We start from the raw sequence: 9,996 nt of genomic DNA, 5'->3' as shown, positions 1-9,996 counted from the left end.
CGTCGTTGCGTGTCGTTGTCCCAGCATGTAGTCGTCGTCGTCGTCGTGTGTCGTCGTCGTTGCGTGTCGTCGTCATCGTGGTCGCGTGTCGTGCTCGTGGTCGTGGTCGTGTGTCGTCGTCCCGGCGTGTAGTCGTCGTCGTCGTCGTGTGTTGTCGTCCTCGCACATCGTCGTCGTCCTCGCATATCGTCGTCCTGGCGTGTCGTCGTCCTGGCGTGTCGTCGTCCTGGCGTGTCGTCGTCGTCATGTGTTGTTGTCTTCGTGTCGTCGTTCTTGTGTGTCGTTGGCCTCCTCGTGTGTTGTTTTTGTCGTTGTGTGCCGCTGGCGCCTGTCGTGGTGAGTACGGGGCATTGGGGTGGTGGGGCAGACATACCCTTGGCCCATGACGTTGACACGTCATGGGCGCCGTCCCTCGTTCTTGGCCTGTCCTTCCACGTTGGCGTGGGCATGGGCGTGGGCGGCGTTGGCATGGGCGGCGTTGATGTGGGCGGCGTTGATGTGGGCGGCGTTGACGTGGGCGGCGTTGGCGTGGGCAGTGATAGAGGTGGTGGTGGTGGAAGGGAATGGGATGGTCACGGAGGTGTGACCATGCCGCAAACAGGAGACGTGACGATATGGCACGCCCTCAAGTAAGTCACGTGACCTCACCCCGCAGACTGAACAAAATCATAAATCCTTATTGCAGCTATCACTGACCCACACTACATGTAAATTATAACCTTTCCTTTCATTGATCATTAAAATGTAATATACTCTATTTTCGCTTTTTTAGGAGTATTCATATATAATAATAATAATATACTGGAATGACTGGAATCCACTGGACTCCACTGGACTCCACTGGACTCTGACTGGACTCATAGTCCACTGGACTGGGACTGGACTCAGGAAAGTGGCTGGCAGTCCAGTGGGAGTCCAGTGGACTGGACTGGACTGGACTCCAGTGGACTGGGCATTCTGCCAGCCAATCTGGCCTGGTAAGAGGGCCACTGGAATCCACTGGACTCCAGTGGAGTCCAGTGGAGTCCATATGGATTACGTGGGGGATGGTAAAGACCTCCCTGGATGGTAGGGTTGAGAAACCAACAGCTGGGATGCTCGCGTTGAGGGCGGCAACGCGCACGTAAATAAGCATCTCCCAGCGTTGAGCAACTCCCTGAGCAATCCCCAGTCCAAGGGTTCCGCCGAGGCATCTGACAGGAAGCGTCAGCGTTGTTTTCTTTTATTTGTTTTCTTTTTCGACACTTCTTTGTCTTCTTTTCTTATTTTAGATTTATTGGGGACAGGCAGCACGCGAGAATGTGCAGAATGCCTTGTGATTTCTGAATTTGTACTTAAAGGTGTCCTCCCACCTCACGAATGGAGCACTTTCTTTTTCCCCTCTCTCCCAACTCTTTCAACCGTCTTCTAAGTCGTCGCGCACCACGGCGCGGCATTCCTCAAGTTGAGACACATTAAGCACGTCGAAGATCTCACGCCACTCCCTCTAAGCGCGTTGGAAAGCTCACGCCACGCCTTTAAGCTTTTACAGTTTTGATATACGCTAAGTACTCTTTTCGGTCTCTCCTTTGTCTCTTATCTCTCCCCCAAAGTAGTCGACTGGTTCTTTGTCCCCAGTACTGAACGTTTGTTCTTCCACAGTGGTGACCGAGACAGGGGACTGGTATCCCGCACTACTACTGCTTGGGCATCATATACTCCTTTGGTGCGTAGCCCTGCAACGTTCTTGTGCTGAAAACTTGGTTTTTAGGCGCATACATTCAATAATTAATCTCCTGATTCGCACACCTCCGTTTCGATCGCTCCATATTCGAACTCCTGAATTCACTTCCGTCTCGACGACTAGTCTCCGAAGCTCTTGAACTGGAAATTCAGTCGCATATACACTAAGTTTCCTTTTAGAAGTCTGCTCTTCATTTTTAAATTTTCTCCCTACGACCTTTCATTATGGCTCCTGATCCCATTCTTCCCCTCGCTTCTGTTGATTCTATTAATTCGTCTTCTTCTGATACGAGCCTCAACGCGACTTTAGGCGTTCCCATGCCTACACCAGGAACACCTGGTGCTCCCAAATTCAGAGGGAAACATGTTTCTGATTTTTTAGATGCGCTCGAGCAACATGCCGATAGCGCTAGAGTTTCTCATTCCCTCCTTCCTGGTTACGTTCTCAGATATTGTCACTCAAAAGTTCGTTTGGTTATAGGAGCTTCTTCGCTTTTGTCTGAAGACGACTGGGTTAGGACAAGAGTGTACCTGACTGACCTTTACGGGTTGAATGACTCTGTCCCTCCTAACTCTCCTGATCGTTTGCGCCATTGGTGTACAAAACATGGAGAATCGGGAAGTATTACTTCTCGAAAGGACGTGGATAAGTATTACCGGGATTTTACGGCCTTATCTTCAGAATTGACACCTCTTAAGATGCTCGCTAATGATGTGAATCTTTGTTTTTATAGAGGAATACCGACATCTTTACGCACACGTATAAAGAAACACATTCCAGCTGCCAACCTCAAAACATCTTCGCCTCCCACGACTGAAATGCTACTTGGACTTTTACGAGCGGAATTTGATGAAGAAGACTTGGATGCGAAAACCATTTATGTTGGCGTGGACCTGGATTCGGATTCCGACTTGAGTTCTAGCGATTCGGACGAGGACATCGACAAGGTAGTTCTAACGAAGAAGAAGAAGAAGAAGCCATCGAAAAAGGTAACATTCGAGAAGACGGTCCCAGCTGCACCTATAGTCGAGCCAGTCAATCTCAGCTCGGTGGATCAGCTTGCGAAACAAATGGAAGAATTGAGACTTGCTCACGCTGAGATTTTGCACTCTGTCAACAAAACTTTTAACACTAACCAAAACTCTACGCAGACTAGCAGGGAAGCAAGATGTTTCTTCTGCGACTCAACAGGCCACTGACTTGGGCTTCAGTATTGTCCGGAGGTCAAGGTGTGTATCAATGAAGGACTCGTAGCTTACACCCCTGTTGGCAGATTAGCACGCGCAGACGGATCTGAACTCCCTCGGGCCTTCAGAAGCGATGGGGGAGTCGCCAAGGTCTTGCGAGAACAGCACGCCGCTTCGAGCCATTTAAAAGGTAAGGCCCGGGAGGTTTCAAGAGACCTACCTCCCCATATGGCCAATTACGTGGGTCTGCTATTTGACGGTGAAGAAGTTCTTTCTTCGGATGTGTACAATGCGTTGCCCTCCTCGGTTGTACCCGAATGGCGTGCGCCTCCTTCTTCAGCTCTAGCCGTGACTCGATCCCAAAAGGACAAGGAAGCGCGTTTCGATCCAATCAAACGTCCGGAGAGACGAGAACCCGAAGCTAAGTCCATCCCCAAGCCTAGAGATAATCAAACTAAGCCGCCCATTCCTACGCTCAATAACCTAAGGCCTGCAATAGCGCCAGTTCAATCCACGCCCCAAGCCTTCAATTTAAGACCTCCCGTGGCCAATACCGAAGACGCGTTCAAAAATCGTTGTGCGACGATTGCAAAGACCAAGGACGTTGAAATGAAGGATGCAAATACCAAAGCTAAGTCAAGTCCAGCCTATCATTTTACGTCAGACATTCAAGAAATGTATGATTTGGATAGGATTGTCCACGAGAAGGTCAACAAGACGATAGTCCAGCTGGAACTAGGCGAACTCCTTGCAATTTCCGCTTTCCTGCAGAAGTCCGTCAGCAACATGACAAAGACGCGCCGAGAATACACTTCAAAACCTGTAGTGGCGAACATTGTAGAAGTACTTGAAGAAGCCGAATGGGCCGAGGAAGAACTTTCTTCTACAAATTTGGCTGGTGGTTATGAATCTGATGATGAGGATTTTTACTGTTCTCTTCCTGCAGCCGAATAATTTGCTAATTCAACTTTTGTCGAGTCGCGTGTAGGTCTGGAGTTCAATGAGTCTTCCGAATCAAAAGAAGAAATCATGATACGCTACACTTCCGCGGTCAAGATTCACCCTACTCCACAGCCACTTTTCGCGATGGTTACCGGACGTTTCAAGGGTAAATTCGCAGGAAAGGACGTGATCTTTATGATTGACACAGGATCCGAGTTGAATTTGATGGCTAAAGAATTTTACGATAGGACGGGTCTTGCAATCGACCTGGACGGCACGCGTTGGTCACTGAAAGGGATTAACGGGCGACCTGTTCCTCTCGGTGGTTGCGTCCGCGACGCTGAAATCATGATTTCTGGAAAGCGATTTGACCATCACATTTTCGTTAGGCGAGAGGGCACCGGCAAGCAAGAAATAATACTAGGACAACCATGGCTTCAATGGTACTCGGCCTCAATTCAATACACGCGTCAAGGTTCCATGAACATGTGGATCTGGCAAGACGGCGACGGGGACAAGTTCGGCTGCTCCCATCATCAAAGTTCATCAGTCTTAATTCCTCTTTGCACGCCAAATGCCCCTCGCAACATGTCTACCCTCAATATGAATATGCCCAGGATCGAGGAGGTGGAAGATGTTGATGCGGGAAAATGAAGGCGGACGCATATCCCGAGCCTGGTCTTGACCAGGACACGTCCATTCCGACTCTTGGGCGCTCACTTCATGCATTGATGGGAACTTATGGCTTTGATTTTCCTTCTTTTGTTCCTGACTTAGAACCTCCAAAAGCTTACGATTCACTTTTACAGAATATTGCTCATTGTTCCCCTAGGACGTCTCGGCTGCTTCTTACCCCTTGGACTCGACGCGCCCTTACTTACGAATCAAATCCCCTTCAAACACGAACAAAATACAAAACTGTTGATAAGAAAGTCCGACCAGTCCCCACTTATATGCCAGATCCAGCTGGGCAAGTGTTTCTTCCTGTGATAATACCCTCACTACCCCCACTCCCATTAGGTCCTCCTTCCCGTTTGGATTTCGTGCCTACACGCCGCCTTACGCTTGAACACTTGGAGAAGATTCTTACAAGCGTACCTAAAGGGTTTCTACAGCCTCGGGAAATTGACTTGCTGGTCTTTGTTTTGCAGACGCGACAGCAGGCTTTAGCCTTTGACGACTCTGAGCGAGGTACGTTCTCTGACAAGTATTTTCCTGACTATGACATTCCAGTGATTGAACATGTCCCATGGGTTCAAGCCCCTATTCGCATACCGAAATCCATTGAAGACACCGTCCGTCAAATGCTTCTTGAGCAAAAGGCCGCAGGAAAGTATGAGTATTCTACGGCATCTTATCGCTCGAGAATCTTTGCTGTTGCCAAGCCCAAAGGAGGTATCCGTCTGGTGGCCGATGTTCAAGAGCTTAACAGAGTAACGGTGCGTGATGCCGGCTTACCTCCAAGAACTGATGATTTTGCAGAAAGTTTCGTTGGCCATGTCATCTACGGACTTGCAGATTTGTTTTCAGGATACGATGGGCGGAAGCTAGCGATTACCTCTCGACCACTTACGACTTTTAGTTGTTTGATAGGACCCCTTCGTTCTTGTGTTTTGCCTCAAGGCGCTACCAATTCGTTACCGGAGTTCCAACGTTGCACAACTCATATGCTACAAGAAGAGATTGCCAAGAACGGGAATGTATTTGTCGATGACGTGGGATTAAAAGGGCCTACATCAACCTACAACGATGAAGAGATCGCCCCTGGCATCAGACGCTATGTTTACGAGTATGCCACAACCCTTGACAGATTTCTGACGCGCTTTATTCAAGCAGGCATCACGGCTTTGGGAAAGAAGCTGGTACTCGCCACCCCTCGCTTACATATTGTCGGTACGATTGTTTCGAAAGAAGGTTGGCACCTCGAACACGGTTTGGTAACCAAGATTTTGAACTGGGGACCGTTAACGAGTGTCACCGATGTTCGGTTGTTTCTTGGAACGGCAGGCGTTGGTAGAAAATGGATACGTGGATTTTCTCTGATCGCAAAACCGCTGACGCTCCTCACTAAAATTGCAGTCCAAAGACAGTTCTTCTTTTCCAAAGAAGCAGAAGCCGCTCAAAATGAGCTCAAGCTCCTCGTCTCTACCACACCTGTCCTTATCAAGCTAGATTATGATGCGGCGAAGCTTCTTACGCATCTCGACCCATCACCTCAGCATTCCGATCATGGCCTCGTTATCGTCGCTGTCGATTCTTGTCAAAATGGTACTGGTTGGATTCTATACCAAATGGCAAAATTAGAACTTTATGGAGTATTTCGTGCGGTAAAGGACCTTCGACACCGAATCTGGGGGATCCACTTCCGAATCGACATCGACGCGAAGTTTTTAATCGAGATGGTGAAGCAACCGGACCTTCCAAATGCTCCCATGACGCGATGGATCTTGTATATTGCGCTCTTCGACTATGTAATGAATCACGTCCCGGCCCAATCTCATGCAGGCGTTGATGGACTTTCTCGGCGAAGACGCACTCCTGAGGATACAGAAGATGAAGATGCAGAAGAATATTTGGATAAGTTTATGGGCGCAGCTTTATTAGACTCCCCTTCCCTTTCATCTGCTTCGTTGACGAACTTTATATCTTCAGAGTCGCTGTACGCTTTTCGACCAACTCGCCTAGATAAGAGTTTCTTTCAAGACCTTTTGCTAACTATGCGGTGAACGCCTCGAACTCCTTATGCTTCTTTTCGCACCGCGTCTATTGCTGATGACCTTTCTGTCCTTAGTGCAGGCGACCCCAGCCCTTCTTTAGCGGCAGAACTTCACAAGATCAAACAAGAACATTTCAACCCTTCAGAGAAAGATTCTAGAAGCAAATCTCTTGTTAAGTGTTCACTTCTCTCCATTACAGATGATTTTTCTTATACAGGAAGCGAGTTTGAGCACCGCAAAGTTTGTACGCCCTTTGTAGCGACGTGTTCCTTAGGAAACGAGGTTTTTGACGTGGAGTTATGCCCTTATAGGCGCTCTTATATGTCCTCCTTACGACAAGGTGCGCCTCGACCATCGATTACTGATCAGTCTTCTCTACCAGGTATTCCGGACCCATCATTTCGGACCGATAACAGAGTCAACTACGAGGATGTACCTCTCTCAATCGCCGTATCTTGCGCCGTACATGCTTTTGGTGTCAAAGACAAGGACTCACCAGAAATGTGGCAAGAAATCATTACCTATCTCAAGACAGACATTATGCCAAGCCGTTGTGAAGACCCTGTGGAACGCAAAACCTTCATTCGACGAACAAAGAATTTCTTCCTTCATGATGGGGATCGTCTCTGGAAAATTGAATCTAAAGGAAAGCTCCCTCGTTTAGTTATCATGGACATTGACCGCCGTTCAGCTTTGATTGCAGAAGCTCACAACGACGTGGGACATCGAGGCCGGGATGCAACATACAAGACCTTATCGGAGCGCTTTTTCTGGCCAAATATGTTCGACCAGATCGCATACTTTGTACGCTCTTGCAACATTTGTCAACTACGCTCGAAGACTCGCCCTATTGTCGCGTTCAGTCCAACCTGGAGCTCCGGAATCCTTAGACGATTTGACTTGGACACAATTCATATGCCAGATGGCATCGGTGGTATGAAGTTCTTGCTGCAAGCTACTGACCCTTCTATTTCTTGGGTAGAAGCACGGGCGGCAAGGCACGCTAGTTCGGAAACTTGGGCCAAGTTTCTTTATGAAGAAGTATACTGTCGATTTGGAGGAGTTCTTCTCTGTTTGGTCGACGGCGGTTCTGAATTCAAGGGAGCGGTCGAGATTCTTTTCAAGCAATACAGAGTTGTCGCTATTGTTTCCTCGCCTTACCATCCAGAGGGCAACGGTCACGCAGAACGCTCACATCAAACCCTCGTCAATTCGATCCTTCGGGCTTGTGGAGATAACGCGTCACGATGGCCACTCTACTTGCATGCTGGTTTGTGGGCGATGTGATGTTCGACATCAAGAGTTACGGGATATCCCCCTTATTTTCTTCTTTATGGTCGTCACCCAATTTTTGCTTTTGACTTTGCAGACAAGACTTGGGATACACTTGATTGGCACAATGTCGCTTCAACGGAAGACCTCCTCGCGCTACGGATGCAACAAATTCTACGGCGGGACAAGAAACTGGTACTCGCGATGGACCAGCAAAAGAAGGTTTGCCAACGGGCTGTTGATGATTTCAACCGTCTTTTATTATCGAGAGGAACACCAAACAATCCGTACAGTTCAACCTACAGAATACGCCCTACATGTTGCAGCCGTCTCTTCGTCCTCAGCGCACGCTTCAACAGTCATCGGGACCCTGAACCAAGACCTCCTCATCACTCCGCCCTACCCAGTTTCTGTAAAAAGCGGCGAAGCATCTTTCCCAAATAACCGCTCGCTAGTATCCTTCTCGACTGTCACTCCATTTGCATTTACGTCACACAGCCTTCACTACCGCTACCACCCCACCATTGCAGAGCTCGACCCTATGGACTACAATGCCGTTCAGTACATTCGTTTCAATGCATCCTCGAGCATCGTCAATGGGCACATCCACGAACATCTGCTCGAAGACTCAAATATACGCGACCTCGAAGCTTGGGCTCTCGCCGCTCTCCCTCTCCGCTAAGTTTTTCCTTCTTTTCATTTGATCATTACCCCGAAACGATGGGGGCATCATTTTAATTTTCTCCCTATTGTGGAAGTGCCAAATGACGCATTCATGGCACTTCGCTTTTTCGGTTTTTCTTTACGCATTTTGAATTTTATTATTTTTAGACCAAGAAGTCTTTTCTTTTATTTTTAGGGACATCAAGAGTATTTTCACAGTTCATTCCAACGTACACACAAGCACGTTGATGATAAAACTTCACGTTGAAGGAGCTTGGTCCGGGCTTTCGTTTTCGTACGCTTTTTCTTTTTGTGTTTTCTTTTTGTTAAATGTTCTTTACTTACGACAAATCCTTGTGAGCTACTAAGGCCTTACTTGAAGACTGGATGGTAGGGTTGAGAAACCAACGGCTGGGATGCTCGCGTTGAGGGCGGCAACGCGCACGTAAATAAGCATCTCCCAGCGTTGAGCAACTCCCCGAGCAATCCCCAGTCCAAGGGTTCCGCCGAGGCATCTGACAGGAAGCGTCAATACTTATCACTCCCCCACCTATTCCTACTGGACTCCGGGACTCCAGTAGGATTCCTACTGGATTCCTACCGGATTTTGACAAAATTTCCAAAAAGGCATTTTCACATATTTCTCCATTCCCCCTCCTACTGGACTCCTACTGTCCTCCTACTGGACTCCTACTGGACTCCAACTGGACTCCTACTGGACTCCAACTGAACTTAAACAAATTAGATGAAATGCTCCACACATTGAAGTCCTACTGGATTCCTACTGGATTCCCACTGGAATATCAACTTCAATGTATTACCAAGTCAGAACTTCAAATTTCTATTCAAAATTCACATTTAAACAAATGTTGTATTGTGAAATGACAACTAAATACAGAAAGATATTTTACTAATGTAATGAGGGAGGGGGAGGGAGTGATGGAGTGATGGAGGGAGTGGTGGAGGGAGAGAGCTATGGAAGGAGGGGAAGTGAGTGAAGTGAAATGATGGAGGGGGGAGGGGGTGAGAGAGGTGGAGAGAGGAAGAGAGGGAGGGAGGGAGGAAGAGAGGGAGGAAGAGAGGAAGGGAGGGAGGAAGAGAGGGAGGGAGGGAGGAAGAGAGGGAGTAGTGTTTGAAAGTCCGGTTTGGTCCGGTTTTTTGATGCCCAGGGGCGTTAACCGTAACCGTAACCGGTCTGCCTTTTCCCCAGAAGTCAAAAGACCAGACCGGACCGCAAAAAGACCGCAGACCGCGGTTTTTTGCGGTCTATAGACCGGTTTCGGTCTGCATCAGTTTTAACCGGTTTATGACCGGTCTTTAGGCCAATATTTTAAAATTATGAATCGGTAAATTTATTAACATCTCTAATAGCTTCAAAACGAGCCCAAGAACGTTAAATCCCGTTAGGTATTGGTGCTTCTATAAAATAAGTCTGGTACATCTATTATTCCCAAAAGTAATTTACATTTTAATTCATATCTCTCTCGTTTTT

General features: G+C 47.9%; 1 protein-coding gene across 1 annotated transcript; it reads left to right on the top strand.

Annotated features, from left to right (window-relative positions):
* Positions 1-245: 245 nt before the first annotated feature.
* Positions 246-1,319, top strand: LACBIDRAFT_335752 (uncharacterized protein; the record flags this gene model as incomplete). The annotated part of the gene is made up of 5 exons (XM_001890640.1): positions 246-336; positions 368-629; positions 864-977; positions 1,172-1,205; positions 1,272-1,319. The coding sequence occupies 5 exons, from the start codon at positions 246-248 to the stop codon at positions 1,317-1,319; spliced, it is 549 nt and encodes a 182-aa protein (XP_001890675.1).
* Between the last annotated feature and the right edge of the window lie 8,677 nt (positions 1,320-9,996).

The sequence above is a fragment of the Laccaria bicolor genome, genomic scaffold, assembly GCF_000143565.1.
Source record: "Laccaria bicolor S238N-H82 LACBIscaffold_144 genomic scaffold, whole genome shotgun sequence".
In the NCBI taxonomy this organism is placed as follows: domain Eukaryota; kingdom Fungi; phylum Basidiomycota; class Agaricomycetes; order Agaricales; family Hydnangiaceae; genus Laccaria; species Laccaria bicolor.
This window is presented reverse-complemented; position numbering and strand designations above follow the sequence as displayed.